General features: G+C 42.3%; 1 protein-coding gene across 3 annotated transcripts in view; it reads left to right on the forward strand.

Moving 5' to 3' along the window:
- The window catches only part of PHF3 (PHD finger protein 3), a 2,404,159-nt gene that overhangs the window by 1,574,064 nt on the left and 803,240 nt on the right, over nt 1-26,855 (forward strand). For all 3 annotated transcript variants that reach the window (XM_044063854.1, XM_044063855.1, XM_044063856.1), the window contains one exon: nt 23,833-23,968. In XM_044063854.1, coding sequence (XP_043919789.1) covers nt 23,833-23,968 — 136 coding nt within the window. The remainder of the gene's footprint in view (nt 1-23,832; nt 23,969-26,855) is intronic.

The raw sequence follows: 26,855 nt of genomic DNA on the forward strand, positions 1-26,855 counted from the left end.
AGTATAACTGGCGCTGCGCTATGCGCACAACCGTGCAAAGCCGTGCAAACGCGGATTTTAAACAGTGTACTACAAAAGAGCTAGAAATGGTCCAGAACAACCAATTACTACAGCTTCTTGTGCTGAGGTCACTTCCTACAGGGACAGGTAGGCTGCTCAAGGCTCCCCACTCCCACTGGTGAGCAAAGAAACTTCCTTCTATCCAAGTAAGGTAATGGACAACACAGGAACTACACCACAGCCCAGAATACAGCAATGCCTGTAAACTGGTCTAAACTAGTCGAGGAGAGGCGGGCAAACAAGGATTATTTTTTTGTTTTTTGTTTTTTTGGTAGAAACACACAGAAAATGCAGAAACAGTGCCTCTCTTTCCTTGTCTCAAGCTCATGCTCCATGGGTGGATTCACCAAATCTCCCTGAATACAAGCCTGTCTTTTCTAGTTCCTCTTCCCACTCAGGTACTGTACCTGGATGCAGCCAACCAAGGTTGGGGAGCTTTTTCCAGCAACCTTAAGGTCTAGACTGTCTGGTCCCTTCAAGGGCTAGTAGACCATATAAACATCAAGGAGATGAGAGCCCTGATTCTGGCCCTTCATGCCTTTTACTCCCTTTGGATTCCAGGTCCTCTTTGCATCTTCACAGACAAAACGATGGTTATGTAACACATCAACAAACAAGGGGGCACAGTCTTAACTCCTTTGAAGGCTGGCTGTTCAGGCTTGGGATTTTGCGGTCTACCATCACTTGTTTATTCAGATGGTTTACATCCCCTCAGTGCACATTCTTTTGTTAGACACTTTGAGCAGGTCTAGGATAGATCTTCACGAATGGATACTTTACAGGGAGGTGTTTCTGGACATTATACATCAGTGGGGTATTCCTCAAGTAGATCTTTTCACCTCCCCTCTGAACAGACAACTTTCCTAGTTCTGTTCCAGAGGGCCAAGTCCTCTGGCTTGGAAAGTGTCACCATGTCTTTTTCCTGGAATGGAATGTTTATGTATGCTTATCCTCCTCTTCCTCTGCTGCCAAACATCCTGCTCAAAATCATCTGGGACAGGCCCACAATCATGCTTGTTACTCCCTTTTGACCCAGGCAGAATTAGTGCCCCTTGTGTTTTATCTGGCCAGGAGCAGTCATCACAAGTTACCTCACAGGATGGATCTGCTCATACAGTGTAAGGGATCTGTCATCCACACTGACTTGCCCACTCTTCAGTTGACTCTTTGGATGATAGGGTTTTGATTCCATTTCAACATTAATTTTTTGAGGACATGCTTTGGGTTTTGCAGGAAGACAGAAAACTCACTACTTGTAAATGCTATATGGCTAAATGGAAGAGATTTTCTCTTTAGTGTCTTATGCATAACCTGGACCCTTTTTCTGTGGATATTCTTCTGGTCCTTTTCTATTTGTGGGAGTTGCTCATTTCTGGTCCGGCATATTTATCTGTTAAAGCTAATTTGTCAGCCATTTCTGATTGACTGCCTTTGAAACCATCCCTTGCCTCTTGTTTTGCAGTAAAACAATTTTTGAAAGGCTTCCTTCATATTAGGCCACCAAGAAAGCTTATTCCATTTTCCTGGAACCTTAATTTTGTTCTTGAGAAGTTAACTGTTTCCCTTTGAGCCTGCAGTTTTTTCTTTGTTGCACTGTACTTCAGAAACTGTACTGCTGGTAGCTCTTACTTCTGCCAAGAGGACTCCTGAAATTCAGACATTCATGGCAGCATGGCAGTCCCACCTTTCCTGTTTTTTTTTTGTTTTTGTTTTTCGTCACAAACACAGGGTCTGTCTTTGTACTTGTCCTATCTTTATGCCCAAGGTATTAAGGGTTTGTCCTTCAGTCAAAGTGCCTTCTTTTTCCCCTCTCCACAAAAATGTTAGTGTGAAGATTCTGAATACCTTGGATTTACATAGATAACTCAGGTATTTCCTAGATAAGTTTAAAGATGTCAGGAAATATGAGCATTTTTTGTTTCTTTTAATCCCAGGAAATTGGATCTGGCTGTTTCCAAGAAAAACATCTTCTCCTGGATCTCTAAGGCATTCCTTTTGTTATTCTTTTCATGGCAAGCTTCATTCCTCTTCTTTGTGCTTATTCTGCTAGGATGGGTTCCCTCTTCAGATGCTTTTTCATGGGTCTGGATACTACCTACTACATTGTCTTCTGTGCAAACATTTACTGAACATTATATGTTGGATGTTATTTTTATGGTCAGGGCAGGTTTTGCCATGGCCATCCTTTAGTTCTTGGTGGGCTTCTCTGTGGCTTCCTCCTCCCATCCTCTCTGGTAGCTTTTGTACTCTCCCACCTGTTAAGAATACTGCAGCATTGATAAAGAAGGACGTGTTACAGTTATGTAACAACTTACCATAACAGTACATGTCCTGCTTTTCACTGTTCTGTATTCTATCTCACCCTCCTTCCCCTTGTTCTTCTCTGTTTCCTACCTTTTGGACGGGGGGGGGGGTCTTTCTTACTCTCCTCCATAGTTCCTTTCTTCCTCTTCTTCCCTTACTTGATGTACATGTTTTTGATGTCTTTCCATATCACTGCTGCAGTATTCTTAACCAAAGGGTCTCCTGCCAAGAATAGCCCACCGTTCGGACAGTATACCAAAGCCTTTAGTACTTGTAGGCATCATATGTCACACATATGCTCCCTACATAAGATGTAGGGCATAAAGGTGAAGAACGGGAACACACACTCAGAACTTCTTTGCCGCCAGTCAGAACCTCATTTTTTTTGAAGGTCCTTCTGCTGTGCTTGTTACCAAGCCACATTTCAGATAAGTGCCCCAATTTGATTTCCTCTTATCTTTCGTTTTTCTTCAGTGCTGTTGGGTTCATATCAACCAGAAAGGGAAAATGTTAGTGTGGGAGGCAGGTTCCCCATACAGACCATCACTACCAGTGTCTTTTCTGTTTGGGTGCTTCCCACGACCATAAGCAGTGTTCTGCCTGCCAGGCTTATGTCAAACCACGCCACTGTAAAGGAATTGAGGGCTGTGCTTGTGGCTTTACAGGCTTTTCATTCCCTCTTTCATCCTGGGCCCCTCAAAAATTTCACAGAATGAAAAGCTTGAAGTGCTAGAAGCAGGGCCCTCATTTCCTTTATCTTGATGTGGTCTGACCTGTGATGAAGAGGCTAGAGACCCTGAATCTTGAGAGAGCTGAAGGAAACCTCCCATCCCTTATCTGAGGCATCTGTAAAGGGCTCTTGAGTTGGAGCTGCAGCGTGGAAAGGAATCCCCAGTTTGAGAAAAAGTTGATGAATCCATCACTGAAGCTCATGCTTGAGACAAGGAAGGAAGGGTACCAGGAATTCCAGGGGGGGTGGTAGTGTTTGAGCAACACTGAATTTTGAGGTACCACTGTGGTGGAGCCTGTCCAGAGGGAGCATGGGAATGGTAGAAGCCATGAACCTGAGAATCTTGAGAAATTCCCTGGCCGTGACTGAAGCCAGGAGAAGAAGAGACTGGAAAAGGGTAATGAGAGACAGGGCCTTGGAGGCAGGCAGAGATGCTGGCATGGGGATGGGCTGGATCCTGCAACCAAAGAAACCATGTTCCCGAGAAGGGGTCTTAGCTGATTTTTGTAAGTTTATGGTGAACCTAACTCTGCAACAGATAAATAGTAAACTGGAGATCCTGAAGCAGTGCCTCAGGAGAAAGAAGCTTGAATGAGCAGATCATCCAAATAAGGAAAGATCTGAACTCCTCTCATCCTGCAGAAAGCAATGACAGGAGGGAGACATTTGGTTAATACCCTTGGGGCAGTAGAGAGGTCAAATGGCAAAGCAGAGAACCGAAAATTCAAGGAAGAAACAGAGAAGCATAAAAATTTCATGAAAAGGGAATGGATGGGGATATGAAGGTAGGTATCCTTGGGAATACAAAGATACCAGAAAGGCCTGGGATAGAAAAATGGAAATAAAGTGTGAAGAGACATCATCCAAAAGGAAGAAATGTTGAGATGGTGTTGAGCTGGGAAATATCCAGCTTGAATGGTGCCGTAAACCAAAAGAGAATGGAGCACCTCTCAGAAAAGAGGAAGTTGTTCTTGAGGAGGTTGAGGAATGTCTAAAAAAGGAGAAAGGGATTTCCAAACCATAAAATATCCCTGGTGGATAATGGAAAGAACCCAAGAGTCTGCTGTGATTCATAACCAATTTGGAAGAGAAAAGGAAAGAAGGCGGTAAGGGAACCTGCCCTAGGGAAAGGGGAAAGAAATTATCAAATGGAACCCAGCTTGTCCTGAAAAGCAGGTTTCTGAGAGGAGGGGTTTGAGCATACTTAGCAGGAGACACACGTTTAGAACCCATTTTGCACTTAGATGGAGGGTAAGACTTGCTACGAACAAAAGCAGATTTGGCAGGATAATTCTTCTGAAATTTGGGGATAGGAGAAACAAAAATATGATGTTCATCGTGCATACAGCTGCAGTCATTACAGATGGGTTATCCTGCCATCAGTCGGGTCCTCGGTCGGCCGAATTCCAAAGTCTAAGGTCCGGCGTCGGTTGTCGTCGCTTCTTCCCTGACGTCAGTGCGGCAGGGGTATAAAAGAGGCAGCCGACACCATTTTCTTCAGTCTTTTTTGCCGCGCGGTGCCCGAAGCAGAAGCAGTTCGCAAGTGCCGGTCGGCCAGCTCCTGAGATTTACGAAAGTATTTCAGCCGAAGTCTTCTTGAAAGCTAAGTACCCGTTGAAACTTTTCTTGCCTCAGACCGATGTCAGACAAAGTTAATAATTGCATTTCATGTGGGAAGCAAATACCGCATAAGGATTTCCACTCTTTCTGTGTACCTTGCTTAGGCCCAGACCACGACGTCTCGGCCTGCCATTTTTGAGCTAGATTCAACAAGCGCACTATTAAGCGCCGGGCGGAGTTCGCCCTTCACTATTTTGGCAAAAAATTTAATTATATTATGTCGTCTGATACTCCGACTCCAGTTTTGAGCAAAAGACGCAAAGATAAGGACCGACATACGAGGTCTGCACCGTCTACTGAGACCACACTAAGGCTGACTACCGGTTCTCCGGTACTCTGCGAGGCGCTTACGCAGCCCCTGAGTACCGATGACACTACATTACCGGTGTCTTCAGTACCTGAGGTCGCAGGCTCCTCGGTCCCCATTCCTACTGCAGATACCGACGCCACTCTTGGCGGGGAAACTCAGAATTTAGACAGGCCTGCCATTTCTCAAGGTGTCTTCAGGCGTTCCTCCTTCTCTATTAAAGCCTTCACTAAATCTAAAGCAGCCATGAAAACCAAAAAACAGGGTCCTCAGACCCCCTCTCAAGGCCCCATGCCTAAAAAGCAGATGCTTAAAATGGCTGAGGATTTGATTACTCTTATCAGGGGTTCTCAACCCCCCTCTGACAAAAGGCCCAGATTAGAGGAAGACTACCCTTCCTCAGATCAAGCTTCTATTACCTCAGAATTATCTGAGGACCAGGATTATGCCTATTCTCCATTCGAAGACTCTGATGCAGAGGAGTCTATTTCCTCGGTCTCCCCACTGAGGACTACTCTTTTGGGGAAACCCTGCATACATTGAGGGAACACTTTCACTGGGAAGGCCAAGATTACTCAGATTCCAAGAAGAGGCTCAGGGAATTTCTTCTGCTCCCCCAGCATAGGCCCCTGGCTATCCCTCCTGTTTTAGATGTATTGGATGATGTGTACACAGAAGCCAGCCTTAATCCAGATTCTTTGCCTCCAGCTCCTGTTAAACCAGACAGGTATTACCGGGTTCCTGATTCTCACCAGTTCCTATATAAAAGCCATACTGCTGACCCAGAAACTATTTCACAGGGTCCCAAGGGAATTAAGGCCTCTACTGCTAAAAACCCATTACCTTCAGAGAGAGATTCCAGAGCTTTAGAAAGGTGGGGGGGAAAGGTGTACACCTCGGCCACTTTAACCATGAGGGCATTAAACTGTCAGTCCCATATGTTAAAGTATCAACAGTTTTTGATATCTCAGCTGAAAAGCAAAATGCCACAACCAGAACAACCAGATTTAAAAGAGTTGCAGGATTTGTTGCATGGTGCAGAGCAAGTGGGTAAACATACCTTACAGTGTGGTTTTGATGCTTTAGAGGCCTCATGTAGAGCTGCTGTTACGGGGTCTGTTATACATAGGCATGCTTGGCTCAAAGAGCAAACCTTACCAGATCATGTCAAAGCTAAATTATTAGATGCACCTCTTCAAAAAGATGTATTGTTTGGTGTTAAAGCTGAGGAGGTACTAAAGAAAATGGAGGAAAAAGCGAAATCAATGCAAACAGTGAAAGATTTCCTGCAGGTACAACCTCCACGTTTCAGCAGAAACTGGCCTTCAAAAAATTGGTCCTTTCCAGCCACGGACAGACCTCAAAGGGGCAGATACAGATGCCCAAGGGGTAGAGGGCAACCTCAAGGATCTTTCAGAGCCAGACAGTGGCAAGCACCAACCCCAAGAGGTGGAGAAGATAGATCACAGTCTTTTAGAAAACAGACACAATGACTTCCCCCTACACCTGCCAAGCAAAGCTTTAATGGCAGCACCTTTGGGCGGAAAACTGGCATTATTCTCAAAAAATTGGCATATTGTTACAAAAGACAAATGGATTCTGGACATTATAGACAGAGGCTACAGGTTCCACTTTCACACCCTTCCAAAATGAGAGGCATGCCAAACCTGCCACAAAATCAAAGGGCAGAGGCACAAAAACAAATTTCAGCTCTCATGGACATGAAAGCGATTCAAGAGGTACCTGCAAAAGAACAAGGTCAAGGGTTTTATTCCAGACTATTCCTGGTACCAAGGAAAGACAAAGATTGGAGACCTATCTTAGACCTATCCATCCTAAACACATATCTACAGGTGCCAAAATTCAAGATGCTCACATTACAGCAGCTTCTTCCCATGCTGGGCAAGGAGTCTTGGCTGGTAACATTGGACCTCAAGGAGGCAAACCTGCATGTCCCTATCAGACAAGATTGCAGAAGATACCTCAGATTTCTTGCAGGTTCAACCCATTACCAATTCTCTGCATTGCCCTTTGGCTTATCTACTGCGCCCAGAGTGTTTACGAAATGCCTGGCATCAGTAATCGCCTTCTGCAGACTACAAGGGATACAAATCTACCCATATCTGGACGACTGCCTGATCCAAGCGGACAGCAAGGACATACTACTGCAGCACCTGGCGTTTGTAATAAAACTGTTGCACTTCCTGGGATACACAGTCAACAAAAAGAAATCAAAACTAATACCCTCTCAACAAATAATTTTCCTGGGTGCCAGCTTGAATACAACCACCCAGATGGCCTACCTCACGCCAGACAAACAAGGGCAACTGTCTCAATACTTCAGCAAAATGGCAACTTTCACCAGGCTAACTGCAAGGAAAGTCCTGCAGGCTCTGGGATTCATGGCATCCTGCATCCTACTAATCCCATGTGCAAAGCTGCATATGAGGAAACATCAATGGTACCTAAAAAACTTATGGTCTCAACACAGCCACAGCTTGGAAACAATTATACCACTCATTCCATGCCTTCAAAAGGAATTTTTGTGGTGGGCTCAAGCTTGCCAAAGAAACACAGGTCTCCCTTTCTGTGTACCTCAAGCAACTCAAATCATCACAACAGACGCCTCAGACTACGCCTGGGGAGCACACATGACAGATCAGTGCATTCAGGGAAAATGGACCCGAAAAGAGAAGCACCTCCACATCAACCAAAAGGAAATGCTAGCCGTGCAAAATGCTATTATGGCCTTCAAAGACCTACTGCATCCAGGCCAGCTATTGATAAGGACAGACAACACCACAGTGATATGGTACATAAACAAACAGGGGGGAACTCATTTATACCCCCTGTGCAGGCAAGCCATGACCCTATGGAACACAGCACTGGAATTGCAAATTCAACTACAGGCACAATTCCTGCCAGGGAAGGAAAACACACTGGCAGACAACCTAAGCAGAAATATGACAGATCCACACGAATGGAAGTTGCATCCTCAAGTTTTCACAAAGATAACTCAGGCATGGGGACAGCCAGACATAGATCTCTTTGCTACCCACAGAAATTGCCAGTTGAAAAAATTTTGTTCAAGGACCTATCATCCACAGGCCTGGAAAGTGGACGCACTTTCTTTCATTTGGACAACATTGACAGTCTATGCCTTCCCGCCTCTTCCTCTGCTGCCCAAAGTTCTATTAAAAGCCAGAGCAGAGAGGCCGAAAATGATTCTCATTGCTCCAGACTGGCCAAGACAACACTGGTATCCGCTCCTGAAGAGCCTGACACATTCCCCACCATAGATCCTACCTCTAGTCCCTCTTCTGTTGTCCCAGCACAACTACAAAACCCTTCACAGCCAGCTCAAAACCCTAAATCTAGCTGCATGGAGAATTCCTTGATTTCCCAACAGATTCTCCTCTCCAAGGAGGTGCAGGATGTCATCTTGGAGGCCAGAAGACCTTCTACTAGAAAAGCCTACTCCGCCAAATGGAAACGATTTTGTGCCTGGAATCAAGAAAATGGCCAGAATCCTTGGGTAATAAATATACCTCAAATTTTACAGTACCTAGCTGAGATGTTAAACAGTGGACTTTCCTTCTCCTCCATCAAGATCCACGCTTCAGCCATTTCTGCACAATACAACACAGATCCTCCTTTATTCTCTCATCCTCTCTTAAGGCAGTTCCTCAGAGGGGCAAAGAATATAAAACCCCCAAGGAAACCACCAGTCCCTGCTTGGGACCTCAACTTCATATTGGAAAAGCTGACCCTTCCTCCCTTCGAGCCAGCTTCTTCAACAGAACTACAATACTTGTCATGGAAAACAGCCTTTCTTCTGGCTATCACCTCAGCACGCAGGGTTTCAGAGCTACAGGCCCTCATGGCTGTGCAGCCATTCATCATTTTCCATCAGGACAGAGTTTCCTTACGAACCAACCCTACCTTTATGCCAAAGGTAGTATCCAGTGTAGCTTTGAATTAGACTATCCACTTACCTACCTTTTATCCTAATCCACAAAACAAAGGGGAAAGACTACTACATTCCTTGGACATTCACAGACAACTTCATTACTATTTGGACAGGACAAAGCCATTCAGGAAATCCGAGCAACTCTTTGTGTCCTATGCTGCAGGTGCTCAAGGAAAGGCTATTTCCAAACAGACAATTTCAAAATGGATAGCCCACTGCATACGCTTTTGTTACTCATTTCATGGAAAAACTGTGCCTGCATGCATCAGATCCCACTCCACCAGGGCCACAGCTACCTCTGCAGCCTTCCTCAGGGGGGTCCCTACCAAGGACATTTTGGAAGCAGCCACCTGGAGTTCAGTGCACACTTTCTCCAAGCACTATCACCTTCCACTATTCTCTAAATCTAGAGCGGGTTTTGCCACAGCAGTCTTGCAGGGCATCCTCGCTTCTCCTAGTTCCACTTAGTGTCTACCACCCCTACTTAGCTTTGGGATTCTTCCCATCTGTAATGACTGCAGCTGTATGCACGATGAACATTGTACAGTTTTGTACCTACCATAAATGTAGATGTTCGAGTGCTCATACAGCTGCAGTCCAGGTTACCCCCCCCCCCCCGTCCCCTCTTAGGGCAGGCCTTATGACAAACACCTTATCATACAACCTATTTGGGGTATTCTCTTATGGTGTATTTGCTTGCAACTACTGTTTTTTGATTATTCTATATTGCATGTTTGCATAACTTTATGTTTTGCCTTCCTTCTGGGGGCACCTGACATCTGGGGCAAGAAAAACAGAAGAAAATGGCGTTGGCTGCCTCTTTTATACCCCTGCCGCACTGACGTCAGGGAAGAAGCGACGACAACCGACGCCGGACCTAGACTTTGGAATTCAGCTGACCGAAGACCCGCCTGACGGCAGGATAACCCATCTGTAATGACTGCAGCAGTATGAGCACTTGAACATCTACATTTATGGTAGGTACAAAACTGTACTTTTCATCTCTTGCAAGGCTTTACCTTTATCCTGGAGAGACTTGAAAAGTTCAGCAGCAGCACCAAAAAGATTTTTATTATCCATAGGAGCATCCAGTAGTTTGGCTTTAAAGCCAAGAGTAATGCCTCATAACTGAACCAAAGGCAGCAGCCCTGGAGGAGGATTCAGCTGCATCATAGCTGCATTTTATAGAGTAGCAAGCAACTTCGGAGGTAGCACCCAACAGTGTAAGGGCAGAAGTCTTCCCTTCTGAGTCATGAAGGTCAGAAACGACTTTGGAAACCTGAGAAAGGAGGGCTAAAACATACTTGGTCATATAACTGATGGCATGAAAGGATAAAGTGGCAGCACTGTAAAACTTTTTGCCCAGCCGCTCAGTAGCCCTACTATCCTTGTCTGAAGGGAGCAGCTTCATAGAGGGCAACAGCTTGGAGGGCTTGTCAGAAGAGACATACTACAGAATGATCAGCAGAAGGGCATTTATACAGAAATTTACATTCATCAGGCATCTTGTAAAGTCTGTCATGTTTCTTGGGAGCTGAGGGCTGAGAATTGGGGACCACAGAAGCTGCTGAAAAGGTATCCAGAAGGGCAGCCAGAACAGGGGAAATAGTAGAAGTCTTGGGAGACTATATCTGAAAGAGCTCTTAATATTTTTTCTGGATATTAGAAACTTGAGGGCAATCCAGCTTAAAGAATTCCATTATATGAATAACACTGTCCCCAAAGGAGAGTTTCTCTAAAGTGGAATATGGACTAATATAATCCTTTTCTTTTGAACATTGCTCCAGTGGGAAGGGATATGAGAAGAGTAGGTTAAGGACTCTTACCCAGAATCCTGATTCTCTTCAGAGGAATCCTGCGTACCTAGGTCTTTTAAGAGGAGTGTAAGACCAGGGATGAGCAGGCAGAGACACCCCCCCCCCTTGAGGAGGCTTTATAGGTTCATAGGTGTGTACTAGGCTAATGCCCTGGAGCCTTTACAAGCCTAGCCCATAGAAGTGCTCTGGCATTGTGCCGCCCGACGTTAGTTCCCAGTGCTTCTATCAAGTAGAGCCACTGCAGTGATCCCCGTGGTGAACTTTCTATTACCCATCCACTTATCAAGATTTCTCTTGAAGAGGGACGACGAGGTGCTCTGCTTGACATGTATGAGAATTCTGTTCCAGATCATGGGCAGTCTCTGGGTGAGAAACCTGTCCCTCCAGCGTGTTCGGTTGATTGTGGTAATGAGGCTGAGGTGTCTGGAACGTGTAGTGCGGAGGGATTGGGATTTCTTTAGACGTAGCATTTCTAACAGAACTGCATCAGACATGGCTTTGTAAGTCAAGCACAGATCGCCTCTAAGTAGGCGATATGAGAGAGAGAATAGCTGGAGTCTTTTGAGTCTGTCCATGTAGGGCATGTGTGTAACACCTAGGGCCCTCTTCGTGAGGTACTTCTGTGGCCTCTCCAGCTGTTGCAGGTATCTAGCAAGGTACATGCCAAATGGGGCATTATACTCGATGATTGGTCTAATGAGGGAAGAGTAGAGAGAGAGAGACAATGACCTCTTTCTTCCTGGATGCAAAACCCTTGGTAATGAGATGTGCCACATAAAATGACTTTCTGACCACAGTGGCAATGTGGTGGTCGAAAGAGGGGTTGCTGTCAACCTGTGTCCTCAGATCTCTTATAATGCCTTCAGTGTGCAGTGGGCTCCCATTGATGTGGTAATTAGTGGGAGCTGAGTTTTTACCAGAGGGGATGACTACGCATTATTTGGTGTTAAGCTTAAGGCCATGGTTTCAACATCAGTCATTGGTCTCAGTGAGGCCTTGCTGTAGGAAGTCTGCATCACTTGGGCAGTTAATAATGGCTCCCAGCTTGCAGTCGTATACGAACTTGGTCAGCCAGAGTCCCTTTGTGTTGGCCTAGACTTCTGAGAAGTAGATGCCAAGCAGGAGAGGACCCAGGACTGATCCCTGTGGAACTCCACTCGAGGCTGGTCAGCAGTCTGTCTTGGAGCTCGCTACTTTCACACTGTGTGTTCTGTCTGTGAGCCAGTTTGCAACCCACCTAGTGATATAGGGGTTGATGCCTAGTTTGGTGAGTTTATCAATAATTCCTGAGTGAGGAATGGTATCAAAGGCCTTGGCCAGATCGAGATAGGCTGTATGCACTGTCTTACCTTCATCCACAGCCCTGGTGACTGACTCAAACAAATCAACCAGGTTGAGGAGGCATGATCTCCCTTTCACAAAGCCAAACTGCATGGGGTCCAGAGTTTGGAGATTTCCTATGTCTTTGGTAATCAGGTCCATGAGGATGCGTTCCATAGCTTTACATATCAGATTTGTCACGCTAATGGGGTGATAATTCCCAGGGTCTGTAGTCGCTCCCCGTTTATGGAGAGGGATGACTGTTGCAGTGTGCCATTCGGTAGGGACAAAGTCTGAGGTGAAGCTGTGACTGAACAGGGCACACAGATGTGGTGCAAGTTCGCTTTGTAGTTCATGCATGAACACAGCCAGGGATATTATCAGGTCCCATGGAAGCTGTATTCTTGGCCTTGGACAATGCAGCTTTAACTGGTGCTGCAGTAATGCTGGATGCCTGGCATTCTTCTGGTATTGTGATTGGTCCTTTAGGGGAGAGAGAGGGGTAAAGTTGGCACTGAATCTGTCGGCCAGCACATTGACAATATCTGCTGGCTCAGTATAGGAGGTACCATTCTTCAGTAACTCTGAGCAAATCTGGGTATTGCAATTGAGGTTCTTGATATAACTGTAGAAGGCTTTGTGATTGTTTTTAGTGTCTGCCGCGATTATGCCTTCCTAGCTGGCTTTAGAGGATTTGATGAGGGATGTCAACAAAGTTTTTCCTGTCTTGGGACTTCACCTTTTTCTGCAACAATTTCTTCCTTCTGTTGTAGAGTTTATTAATGACTGGGGACCACCAGATTGGCTTCCTTTTTTGGAGGAGTGCTTCTTGGCTCTGTTGGGTATGGCTAGTTCCATGCATTTATGTACATGTTCATACAGTGCATTGGTGTATGATTCGGCAGTCATGCAGCTATTTTTCACTGGCATGGGTGCCGTGAATTTAGCCACCTCTGTTTTTAGGAGTCCAAAGTCAGTTTTGGAGACATTTTTCAAGGTGAATACCTTTGCAGTGGGTGTGGGTGAGATGTGGATTTCCATGGTAATTAGTTTATGGTCGGATCTGACCAGGGAGGGATTGACTGTTGGTGTAGAGCAATGGCTGCCCATGTTAGTAATAACCAGGTCAAGGATGTTGCTTCATCTAGTGGGGGTCAGAATGAGCTGGTCCAGGTCATTGGAATTGATGAATTCCAAGAAGCATTGGGCCAGTGTATTGGTGCTTGAGTAGTTTTCCCAGTTGATGGAGGAGTAGTTGAGAGAGTGTTGGGTTGGACCTTGGTAGATTCCAGGATGCATAGGAATGTGGAGTGAGAGTCAAGGGACATGGTTTGGGACATGTAGCAGGCTATGACCTGGATCTCCGGCTTACCCAGTGTTAGTTGTACCTCAGATGCGTTATGCTGGGCTGCTAGTCTTGAGGTGTGCATATCCTTTATAAATATGGAGACACCACCGCCTTTGGAGCTTCAGTCCATGTTTCGGGGCTGAAAGGTGTGGAATGAGGTATAGCCTGGTAGCGCAGCACAAATGTTAATGTTCTCAGCTTTGAGGAGTGCTTCGAGTGAATGCATCTTGAGGTTTAGACTTCTAGCATTGAGTAGCATGACCCTCGGATTGCATTTATTTACAGCTGTTACTGTGGTAATTTAGTCTTTGGAACATCACCTCAAAAAGGCACTCTAGGGGTGGGAAGAGCCTTAGTCAGTACCCGGAAACCCAGGGGTGACAGATGCAGGCCATCTCTGGCAAAGCATCGAGGTCCGTCAACCATGTCATCCCAAGCAGACAGATACTGGATCCCCTTAGAATGATACCAGAACCTTAGCCAATTGTTGAAGTCAATTATTTTTTGTTTGTACTGTGTTATCTCTCTGGGTGATGGTAAGATACCGCTCAAGGTTAATGTCATACCTGCCTGAGCCACATAATCCGAGAGCTCCACCATGTCTCTTTTCATGTAGTCCAGGGAGGTGCGTCTCAGGTCATTCAAACCCACATGGACAGTGACAGAGTCATACTTGTACTTGTTGTGGAGTGACCTGAGTGTTGTGATATGTGTCGGATTCTGACACCTAATAGCTGACTGTTACCTTCTCCTTATTCAACCTAGTGAGTGGGACATCTGTGTACCTCACTATTGAGTCACCTGTGATTAGTGTATTGGGCAAGGTGTTTAGCCTTAGGGGCTTAGGTTGAGTGGCACATTGTGGAGGTGAGCCATGTGTCCTGTGGTTTGTGCTGTGTTGTGGTAGTCGAGTGCTTTTCTGTCTTGGAGGTCTCTGCTGTTTGGGTAAATTTCTGTTGAGAGCCTCCGCAAAGGTGGGTGTGTGGTTTGTGTTTTTATGTAAGAGCTGTGATAGTGAGTGTTCTGGAGGGCTATGTATTCTGCATGGTGAGATGCAGGTGTTGACCTTCTCCTCTTGACCAGCTAGTCTGGTCTTGGCTGGGGAGTGCATAGCTTCCAGTTTAGTGATATAAATGCATCTCTCACAAATCTGAGTGTTGGCAGGTAAGTGGAGACGGTTGTCTGTGTACATGAGGCAGTTGCTACACTGCCTCAGAATGCCCAAGTGCACCAGGTTAACAGGAGAAAGCACAGGAAACTGCCCTTTAATCATGCCAGGACGGGTCGTCATAACTACTAAGTCCTTGAGCTATTTCCGTGAAGAAAGACTAGTTCTTATAGCACTTAGGTGTGCTGTAATAGTTGCTACAAAAACCTCTTGAAGTGCAAAGTGATTCGGCTATTTGAAGTGCAAGAGAGAAAGAACTACCAAGATCTAAGGGAAAAACTGAAGAGCAGAGATTTTGGCACCAGTGATAGTTTACCTCAGATCGGTGCCGCTGAGCGGAGCTTAAACAAGTGCAAATCCACGCAAACGCAGGCTTTTAAACCAGAAAGTTGAATGGGATGGAAAAACTACCCAGAGGACCAGTAACGACAATTTCGGGCCAGAAACCACTTCTCTTGTGGTTGATAGGCTACCTAGTGCTTACCACTCCCACTGATAAGCTAGAAGGCTTCCCTCCAACACAGAAAGGCTTGGGGGCTCACAAGCTTACAAACAGTCCTGGATACAGCAAATCTGTATCTGGACTAGACTAGTTATAGGAAAGGCGGGAAACAAGCACAAATGCTTGCTTTTAAACCAGAAAGTTGAAATGGATGGAAAAATTGCCCAAACGGCCAATAAAATACAATTTCTGGGCCAGAAACTACTACTCTTGTGGTAGATAGGCTACCTAGTGCTTACCACTCCCGCTGATGAGCTAGAAGGCTTCCCTCCGACACAGAAAGGCTTGGGGGGCTCAGAAGCTTACAAACAGTCCTGGATACAGCAAGTCTGCATCTGGACTAGACTAGTTACAGGAAAAGTGGGAAACAAGCTTAGAACTTTTTTTTTTTTTACAGAAAAGCAGCTAAAACAGCAGTAAAGGCAATTCAAATGCAGTGCAAATTAACACACGTGAGTGTGTAGCAGTATTAAAGCAAATACAGTTTAAATAAATGCAATTAAATTAAAAAAATGACTAAAAACAAGTGCAATTAAAATAATGACTAAAAACAATTAAAGCATTAAACAACCTGAGTAAAATCCTGCCATTCTTGTTGGGGATCCTTAACTGCAGGGGGAATATGCTTGTTTTTCTGTTGGACGTTTGCACAAAACACCCTAGGAGATTCAGAATCTTGGTGACACTCAGTAAGCAGGAGGGATCTCCTCCCTCATTGAAATCTGCAGAATCCCCCTTGGGTCCCTCGAATACAATCAGCCGTGGTTCCCTTTCAACTTCTGGTGCAGACATTTGTAAAGCCTCTGTGGATGTGCAAGAAGTCGGATCCATGACGGCCTCTGATGGAGTCATGGCAGAGGAATCGGAATCGACTACCAGGTAACCCAGCAGGCTTTCATTAGTCTCAAGGGAGATGTCCGGGAGAGGCAGGACAGCAGTTGTATCAGACCCAAGTTTTTTAGCCTTTTTTCTTGGCTGATGGCTAACCATAGGTACAGGAAAACTCCACCATAGCACCTTGAGCCAACAGCATAAGATGTTGGTTTTCAATGTAAATAGGTAAGAGAGAGAACTATAGTGACAAAAGCTTGGCAGATGTGCTGCGTATGATTGTGAAAAACAGCCAAACAGAGGAGACACTGGTCGTGACCGTCTTTATAGGGAATTTGCCTCCCAGACTGACATTTTCCCTTTCTGGATGACATAAAACCAACTACACTAAATAAAAAAAAGATCGGGCGAAACCCTAATGGGGCACTTATCTGAAAAAACAGCTTGGTAACCATCCCAGAAGAAAGGCATTCAGAATGTTGGCAAAGAAGGTTTGGGTGTGAGCATCTATGTGTCACCTTTATACCCTACTCCATGCATGGGGGGTGTATGTGTGATGGACAATCCCTGTAAGTACTGAAGACTGTGGCATACTGGCCAGATGGGATGTCCTTGGCAGGAGATCCTTTGTTATGAATACTGCAACATTGATATGGAAGGACATCATATGTTAGCTCTGTGAGGTTTTCATTGTAGCATTGGATCCTCAAGACTACACTGTAGCAGATGAATGTCTCCATGCCATATGCAGCTGGTGTACTGCATTCTTTGAAATGCTGTGGTCTGTCTCTTTGTTAACCTTTGCTCATTAATTACAAGCATTTCATATCAGAGATGGCAATTTGCCTTGTAGGTTGTCTAGATAATTGTTTTCCTTGCTCCCTCCACATGACCTTGCCAGATTGCTCCACTACTGGCATCCAGCTGACCCATTCATTCAAGTGTACTTGAATTTAGCATTTTGGTGCCCATTCATTCATGTTCAGAAATTCATATTGACACTCTGTTTCTTAGTGTGAGCCAGATGGTAAGGAACATGCTAGCTTGCAGGTCCTGTGGATCAGCCCAACCTTCTTTTCTTGGGAGGATTTCCCTCCTCCCTAAGCATCTCCTCCAAGCTCTGCCTTTGCTGACTTCTCTGGAAAGTAATGTACCTTTGCTGGCTGCCAGTGCTCAGATGGACTGTGAAAATGGGTGTTCAGCAGATTAAAACTCCACCTAACTTTTTGTACACCTGCTAAGTGTCCTCCTTGTGGCAAGCCAGAGCCATTTCCACTCCAGGATGGGTGAGCCAGCAGGGACCACTTACTTCCATGCTTGTTAGCCAGCAACTAGATCATTTTTGGTCAATAAATGCAGGAAAGATTGAATAACCACCACTTTATACTAGATTTTATGAAGTTGGTGGCAGGGTAGCAGTTCAAGGACATCTGAAGAAGAAATTAAATAGGACCTGCTGGAGAGCTAGGTGTCTATCCCAGAGACAGCCCCTTCTCTGGAATAGGCTCCCCATCCATGTGAAGCAAAGTTCCTCCCTAACCCAATTCATGTGTAACTTGGACAGTTGGATGGGAAACAGGAAACTCATCCCTGGTTTGGCACCTGTGTCTCTAATGGACACAGGCAGCCTGTAAATGGTTCATCTCCCAAGCCCCTGCTTACACTTACCAAAGGTACGAAAACTTGCTAGAGGTTTGGGTTGCATGGCTAGGCTTAAAAAGGCCTTTGTGGTCACTAGACTAGTAAACACCTACGAACCTGTTCCAGACGGGTGTCAGTCGGTCTTTCAGGTCCTTTTGACAAGTTCTTGCTGTTGTGCAGTAATTCTGGAGGTCTTCTGGTAAGGTCAGAATCTCAGGGAATTATTGTTTATGTAGGTGTTTATTAAGAAATGTTTGAGGTTTTGTAGTTTCTTGGCTAGTATTCGGGATTTTCTCACAAGTTCTGTATTATCCTAATTTTTGCCAAGACTGTAGTGAGCAGTACAGCTGTTACATTGTGTTTTTAATTTCTACAGAACTTATCAAACAAAAACTCCTTCCATAGTAACGAAAAAATCACAGTTTATATAAAATTTTCTTTAATCACCAACCGTTCTAGCACCTCGGTACAAACACATTTACAGAACATAACATCTTAGAAAAAAAAGCTCTCCCTAAATACAAAAACCCATTCTTAATTAAATGTTGATTGAACTATTAAACAATTAAAACATCTTCTTAAAGTAAACATCTCCAATTCACTTCATTATTAAGCCCCATAGGAGCCAATGTATTATATTTCAATATATAAACTGATTCTTTATACAAAAGTTTATTTTTTAACATCAAATCATTGTCATATTTCACATTGATTTGTTCTAAAACTGCACCTTGTAATAATAAATGATTACTTGCATGTATTTCTTTAAAATGTGCAGATATAACTTTTTCTTCTCTTTTATTCTTAATTTCCCTTATGTGTTCTAAAAATTGAATTCAAAACATTCTTTTTGTTTCCCCAGTATAATACAAATTGCATGGACATCTAAGTACATAAATTACACTTTTACTGTTGCAAGAAAACACATCTTTACATATGTGTTTAATCTCATTAATACCTCCAAAATTTGTAAGAATCTGTGCACACGCTGAACATTTTCGACATGTATGGGTCCCAGGACTCCAGTTCAATTGTCTAATATTTACAGATGGAAATACAAATTTTCCATGTAACAACATATCTCGTAAACGTCTACCCCTTGTGTAAGAAAACATTAAGGTTTTAGGTAATATTTTTAATAATAATTTATCCCTTCTTAGAAATTCCTAATAATGTTTAACTAGACTGGCAATCTCATCACTTTTAACATTATACATACTTAAAAAAAAATTTTCTCTTTCATCAGATCTTATTCCATGTTGTATCGTTCTATTATTTGATGTTAATATTTTTCCCATATTTCTGTTATTATTACCAAAGACTCTTCCTTGTGTTTCTTCTATAATATTTACATCATACCCCCTTCTTAAAAACATCCTAGCTGATTTTTCTATCTCCTGTCTTAGTATTCCCTCATTATTACGCAACCTTGACAGTCTTAAAAACTCACTATAAGAAAGAGATGAGATCAGATGTGGAGGGTAACAACTAGTAGCATATAAAAATTGTTTACTGTCTTCAAATTTTCTATGAACCTTGGTTTGGATAGTCCCATTTCTTAGTCCTTCCAAAACCAAGTCCAGAAGAATCACCTTATTTCTTTCCAGTAATCCACTAAATGACAACCCAAAGGGGTTATTTCCAATGTTTTTACAAATTCCTGGACCGGATTTCTACCCCTTCACATATAAAAATCATATCATCTATGTACCTGAAATATGTTTTGACATGTTGTTTCACAAACATTTGTTTGTACAAAAATCTGTTCTCAAAGAAAGCCATAAACAAATTAGCATACATGGGAGCAAATGGAGCTCCCATGGCTGTTCCTTGTTTTTCTCTATATATTTGATTATTATATACAAAAAATTATTTTTAAGACAAAAGTCCACTAACTCAACCACAAAGTTAGAAAAAGGACTCTCCCCAGCATAAAATACAATGCAGAAATGCCATCTTCATGTCTAATCGATGTATATAGGCTTTTTACATCCAAAACTAACCAGTATATGTCATTATTCCATACAGTTTCGGAAATCTTCTTCAAAAAGTCAAAACTATCTTGAATATATGAAGGTATTTTTAATACATATGTAATTAAAATCTGATGCAACAGCATACCAATATTATGTAAAAAATAACTGCATGCTGAAATTATCGGTCTCACAGGTGGTTCAGTTATATTTTTGTGAATCTTTGGTAGACAAAAAAACACTGCTAATTCATTATTTTTACATATAAGTTTTTTCTCCACATCTTTCCTGTCAAAATAACCTTTCTAACAAATTCATGAAATCTGTCTGGGCTTTTTCATATTTACTACTTTCACTCAATTCATAAACTTCTTTAACATTTAAATGATCTAAGCACATCTTATGATATTGTAACACATGCATTATTACAATTTTATTACCCTTGTCAGCAGGTTTAATTATTTATTTTTTATTACATAGCTCTTGTAGAGCTTTCCACTCTGCATATGTTAAATTATATCTTATCTCTCTCTCTTATTTTTTAAATATTTACAAATATTTTCCCTAGCAAATTTAATCATGGAGTAAAAGTGTGCAATAGTTCGTTATGGAAAGGTGGAATAAGTTTATTAGCAATCGGAATGTCTTCCATGTTCAATTTATAGTATGCATTACTTTCATCGATTTCACATAACAATATTTCCACCATCATAACACGAATAAAAACTGTCATCCGAAGAACTGTGTTCAATATTTTCAAACAGTTTATTATCATTCATATTAAAAAATACTTTTAAATGCAGTTTATGTATTAACCTAAAAAACTCTTGCTGTAACACGTGAAATCTAGGAATATTAGTTGGGACAAACTTCAGTCCTAAATTAAGTACACATATTTGTTCCCTTGTTAATTCACAATTGGAGATGTTCACTACCATATTCACATCATTACATAAAAATTTATTACATAAAAAATCAGTACCATTTAGTCTTTTTATTGTTAAAATGTCCTGAGTCTTTTCTGTTTGCCCCGTTCTGGTAACTCCGATTCCTTTTCTGTCCTTGTTGTTGCTCATTGTTTCCACGAAAGTGCTGCTGATGTTCTTCCCCCCTCTGCGGTCTAGGGAAAGGGGGATATTCCTCTTCATTGCTGGTATACATTTCATTTAAATTACCACCATCCGAGGAAACAAATGAAACGGAATGAGTTCTTCTGAAACTTCCTTGTTTCCCATGATACTTTCTACGCTTCTGATTGGGAGTCGCTACAAAAGCCCTCCCACTTTCATAGTCACCAATGTCTCTTTGTAATTTTTTTGTATATTATCAAATATATAGACAAAAACAAGGAACAGCCATGGGAGCTCCTTTTGCTGCCATGTATGCCAATTTGTTTATGGCTTTCTTTGAGAACAGATTTTTGTACAAACAAATGTTTGTGAAACAACATGTCATAACATATTTCAGGTACATAGATGGTGTGATTTTTATATGTGAAGGGGGTAGAAATCAGGTCCAGGAATTTGTAAAAACAGGTTGTAATTTAGTGGATTACAGGAAGGAAATAAGGTGATTTTTTTTGGATTTGGTTTTGGAAGGACTAAGAAATGGGACTATCCAAGGGACTATCCAAACCAAGGTTCATAGAAACTTTGAAGACGGCAATCAATGTTTATATGCTACAAGTTGTCACCCTCCACATCTGATCTCATCTCTTCCTTATAGTGAGTTTTTAAGACTGTCAAGGTTGTGTAATAATGAGGGAATACTAAGAGAGGAGATAGAAAAATCAGCTAGGATGTTTTTAAGAAGGGGGTATGATGTAAATATTATAGAAGAAGCACAAGGAAGAGTCTTTGGCAATAATAATAGAAATATGGGAAAATATTAACATCAAATAATAGAATGATACAACATGGAATAAGATCTGATGAAAGAGAAAAAATGTTTTTTGTAAGTATGTATAATGTTAAAAGTGATGAGATTGCCAGTCTAGTTAAACATTATTGGGAATTTCTAAGAAGGGATAAATTATGATCAAAAATATTACCTAAAACCTTAATGTTTTCTTACACAAGGGGTAGAAGTTTACGAGATATGTTGGTACATGGAAAATTTGTATTTCCATCTGTAAATATTAGACAATTGAACTGGAGTCCTGGGACCCATCCATGTGGAAAATGTTCAGTGTGTACACAGATTCTTACAAATTTTGGAGGTATTAATGAGGTTAAATACATATATAAAGATGTGTTTTCTTGCAACAGTAAAGGTGTAATTTATGTACTTAGATGTCCATGCAATTTGTATTATATTGTGGAAACAAAAAGAATGTTTCAAGTTCGATTTGTAGAACACATAAGGGACAGTAAGAATAAAAGAGAAGAAAAAGCTATATCTGCACATTTTAAAGAAATACATGCAAGTGATCATTTATTGTTACAATGTGCAGTTTTAGAACAAATCAGTGTGAAATATGACAATGATTTGGTGTTAAAAAATAAACTTTTGTATAAAGAATCAATTTATATATTGAAATATAATACATTGGCTCCTATGGGGCTTAATAATGAAGTGAATTGGAGATGTTTACTTTAAGAGGAAGATGTTTTAATTGTTTAATAGTTCAATTGACGTTTAATTGAGAATGGGTTTTTGTATTTAAGGAGTGCTTTTTTTCTAAGATGTTATGTTTTGTAAAGGTGATTGTACCGAGGCACTAGAATGGTTGGTGATTAAAGAAAATTTTATATAAACTGTGATTTTTTTGTTACTTTGGATCCAGTAGTCGTGCAATAACGTTGCTGTGGTGTTTGGTGTTGTGGTCGTGCTTGATTTGCCTTCGGATCCAAATGTGGATTTTTCCAAGAGTCCTTAGGGATGAAGTCCCTGTTGTAAGGGGAAGTAATGATGGAACAACTTCGGTGGCTGGTTCTGAAAGACTTATGGAACGTTATTTTAATGCGCAACAAAATTTGGTTGGTGGTAATAATGATAACCATACCGGCAACTCAAATGTATGTCACAATTCAGAGCAGTTCACGGAAATGTATTTTAACGAAAGACAGAAACGTGTGCCTAATCCCTTCATGTCTCTTAACCTTGTAATGAATGAGGTTCCGGCTGATAAGAAAGGGATTTGTGACAGGTTTGAAAAGTTACTGGAGAAAGAAACGAGAGTGCGTTATAATGTCCTAGTTCTACAATGCTATATAGATTTAAACATTACACCCAGGGGGTTACGTTTTATTAAAAATCTAAGCACTCCTTTTGATGAGAAATGTGTGGTGGACAAACAGTATAAAGAGCGCTGGATAGCGGCATCACACAAATGTGTAATGGAGTGGCTTAAAATTTTGTTAGGAAGAGATCAGAAAAAGGAGATAAAGTTAAAACAGGACATATCTGCTTTGTCAAATGAGATTTTTAACTCCCTGGGTGCATCATGTACTGATAATTTGTTAAATAAATTGACTGGCCAGTTGAAAGCACTTGAATCTGTGCTAATTGAGTATAAAAAGACAAAATTACAAAGAAACATTGGTGACTATGAAAGTGGGAGGGCTTTTGTAGCGGCTCCCAATCAGAAGCTTAGAAAGTATCAGCAGAAACAAGGAAGTTTCAGAAGAACTTCATTTCGTTTGTTTCTTCGGATGGTGGTAATTTAAATTAAACATATACCAGCAATGAGGAGGATTTCGATTTTTAGAACACATAAGGGACATTAAGAATAAAAGAGAAGAAAAAGTTATATCTGCACATTTTAAAGACATACATGCAAGTAGTCATTTATTGTGACAAGGTGCAGTTTTAGAACAAAACATTGTGAAATATGACAATGATTTGGTGTTAAAAATAAACTTTTTTATAAGGAATCAATTTATATATTGAAATAAAATACATTGGCTCCTATGGGGCTTAATAATGAAGTGAATTGGAGATGTTTACTTTTAAGAGGAAGATGTTTTAATTGTTTAATAGTGCAATCAACATTTAATTGAGAATGGGTTTTTGTATTTAAGGAGTGCTTTTTTTCTAAGATGTTATGTTCTGTAAAGGTGTTTGTACCGAGGCGCTAGAATGGTTGGTGATTAAAGAAAATTTTATATAAACTGTGATTTTTTTCGTTACTTTGGATCCAGTAGTCGTGCAATAACTTTGCTGTGGTAGTTGGTGTTGTGGTCATGCTTAAAAACTCCTTCCATGCTTTCTGGCTGTTACATTACTGTTTTTTTTTCTAGGAGCCAGACCCAAAGATTGTTGAAAAAGTGGAGAAAGTAGAGGAAGTCGAAGTAGAAAAAAAAGTTGAAATTACAAAAGATACAACAAATCAACACAAAACACACCTGTTTGATCTCAACTGCAAAATATGCACAGGTAATGCACATTTTCCACACTGTATTATTAGCATGAAGCCATTTTAATGTTTTTGATGCTTTTAGTCACTTGGTATATCATTGAACATTTCATTAGTGAGCTGACTTGTGTTGCTTCAAAAAGTGGTATACCACAAATCATGTGGTTGAACATGTTAGAAGTCACTATGTGCAAGACCATTGTCCTTACTTCCCATGGTTGTGTGACCATGGAGTTGGTATGTTTAAGTTCAGGGGGGTGTTTGGGTTTATCCCCCTGCAAAAAGTTTATACAATCCATGCAGTGGACATGTGTATGTTCTGTAGTTTGGATCTATTGTTATTGCGAGGGTGAGTTTCTGGTGATCGGGATGTTCATCGTGTTTCACTGTTGCAGTCATGACTGTAGGGTTCTCCCCTGCCGGCAGGCAGTCCTCGGTCGGCCAGAATCCCAAAGTCTGGGTCCGGCGTCGGCTGTTCAACCATGCTCCCTGACGTCAGAGCGCCAGGAGTACAAAGCTGACAGCCGACGCCATCTTCTCCAGTCTTTCTTGCCGTGCGGTGATAGCAGTTCGCAAATGCCAGTCGGCTGACTCCTGACGATTTTTTCTGATAAACTTCAGTTCGAAGACTTTCTTCTCCACTCAAAGCTAAGTACCCCGTTGGGGAAACCTTTTCTTGCTCCAGTCCGATGTCAGAAAAAGTTAATAATTGCATTTCATGTGGGAAGCAAATACCTCATAAGGATTTTCATTCTTACTGTATTCCTTGCTTAGGCCCTGACCACGACGTAGCTAGTTGTCTGTTTTGTGCTAGATTCAATCAACGTACAATTAAATGAAGGTACGATTTTGCTTTTCATTACTTCGGTAGGCGCTTTAACTACAAAATGTCGTCGGATACGGTTCCGGCTACCGGAGTTCACAAACGTTGCAAGGATAAAGACAAGCCTCCGAGGTCCAAATCTGATGATAGCGCACAAGCGGAGCCAGCTTCAGGTTCGGCCGTCATCAATGAGGCGCTTTTGCAGCCCCTGTCGTCGGCCATTTCAGATCCTATGGCCGAAACGGACTCTCATGAGGAGCCAACAAGGCCTTTAAATATCTCTATTGCAGGACCTTCGGACAATGCTCCTTCGGATGGGTCCGGAGCCGCTGTGCAGGTACCGGCATCCGAAGGGGTTTTCAGGCCTACTCAACTTACAATAAAGGCAAAGGCAAAGACTCCTTCTAAATCAAAGATTGCAACACAGGCCTCTTCTGAACCGGCTCCCAAGTCACAAAAACAGTTACTCAAGATGGCGGAGGATTTACTTACTATGATTAGGGGTTCTCATCCCCCTCCAGATAAAAGGCCAAGGCAAGATGTTTATTATGATTCCTCTGATCAGGCTTCTGTTTCTTCAGTTTCCTCTTCTGACCAGGAATATTCTTTCCCTCCTTATGAGGATTCTGATGCTGAGGAATCTATTCCCTCAGCTTCTCCCCCTGAGGATTTCTCTTTTGGGGAAACTTTGCATGAAATGAGGGAACATTTCCACTGGGAAGGACAGGAATATTCAGAATCTAAGAAAAGACTAAGGGATTTTCTTCTTCTCCCCCAACATAGACCCCTGGCTATTCCTCCTGTTTTGGATATTGTGGATGATGCTTTTTCGGAGGCTAATTTAACCCCTGATTCTTTTCCTCCTGCTCCTGTCAAGCCAGATAGATATTACAGGGTTCCTGATTCCCACCAGTTTTTATACAAGAACCCTTCTGCTGACCCTGAAACCATTTTTCAGGGCCCTAAGGGAGTTAAGGCCGCTTCTGCCAAAAATCCCATTCCCACTGAAAAGGACTCTAGATCTTTAGAAAGATGGGGCAAAAAAGTGTACACTTCTGCTACTTTGTCCATCAGGGCTTTAAACTGTCAGTTTCATATGCTGAAATACCAGCAATTTCTCTTGTCTGTTTTAAAACAAAAGCTTACTTCCATTTCTGCCTGTGCAGATGATAAGGAATTACATGACTTATTGCATGCCACTGAGCAAGTTGGAAAGCATGGTTTACACTGTGGATTTGATGCCTTGGAGGCTTCTTGTAGGGCTGCTACCTCCGGCACAGTCATTAGAAGGCATGCATGGCTAAAGGAACAAAATTTGCCAGAACAGGTGAAAGCTAAATTATTGGATGCTCCTGTTCAGCATAATGTTTTGTTTGGATCAAAAGCTGAAGAAGTGATTAAAAAGATGGAGGATAAGGCGAAATCCATGCAAACAGTTAAATATTTCTTACAAGTACAGCCACCAAGATTTAGCAGAAATTGGCCTTCTACAAATTGGTCCTTTCCCACTTCAGATAGGCCTCAGAGGGGTAGATACAGATGCCCCAGAGGAAGGCCTCAAACACAAGGTTCTTATAGACCAAGACAGTGGACTGCTTCCACCCCTAGAGGAGGAGAGGACAGGTCTCAAACTCATAGGAAACAAACTCAATGACTCCCTCTGTTGGGCTGCAGGAACTTCTTGCCTGGAAGCCCCTCTCGGAGGAAAACTCTCTCTTTTTTATCAAAATTGGACTCATATAACTCAAGACAAATGGGTTCTGGATGTGGTTCTAAGAGGTTACAAATTCCATTTTCATACCCTGCCAAGGCCAAGCGGATGGCCAGACCTTCCAAAACATCAATGGACGGAGGCCTTAAACCAGGTGGAAGCTCTTTTGGCTATGAAAGCCATAGAACTGGTTCCACTTTCCGAGATGGGACAAGGTTTTTACTCAAGGCTCTTTCTAGTCCCAGGAAGCAAAACTCATGGAGACCCATTCTGGATCTGTCAGTCTTGAACACCTTTCTAGAGATTCCAAAATTCAAGATGCTTACTCTACAGCAGCTACTTCCAATGCTGTCCAAAGATGCTTGGATGGTAA

This window comes from Protopterus annectens, chromosome 2.part2 (assembly GCF_019279795.1).
Source record: "Protopterus annectens isolate FY-2018-M chromosome 2.part2, PAN1.0, whole genome shotgun sequence".
NCBI classification, from domain to species: domain Eukaryota; kingdom Metazoa; phylum Chordata; order Ceratodontiformes; family Protopteridae; genus Protopterus; species Protopterus annectens.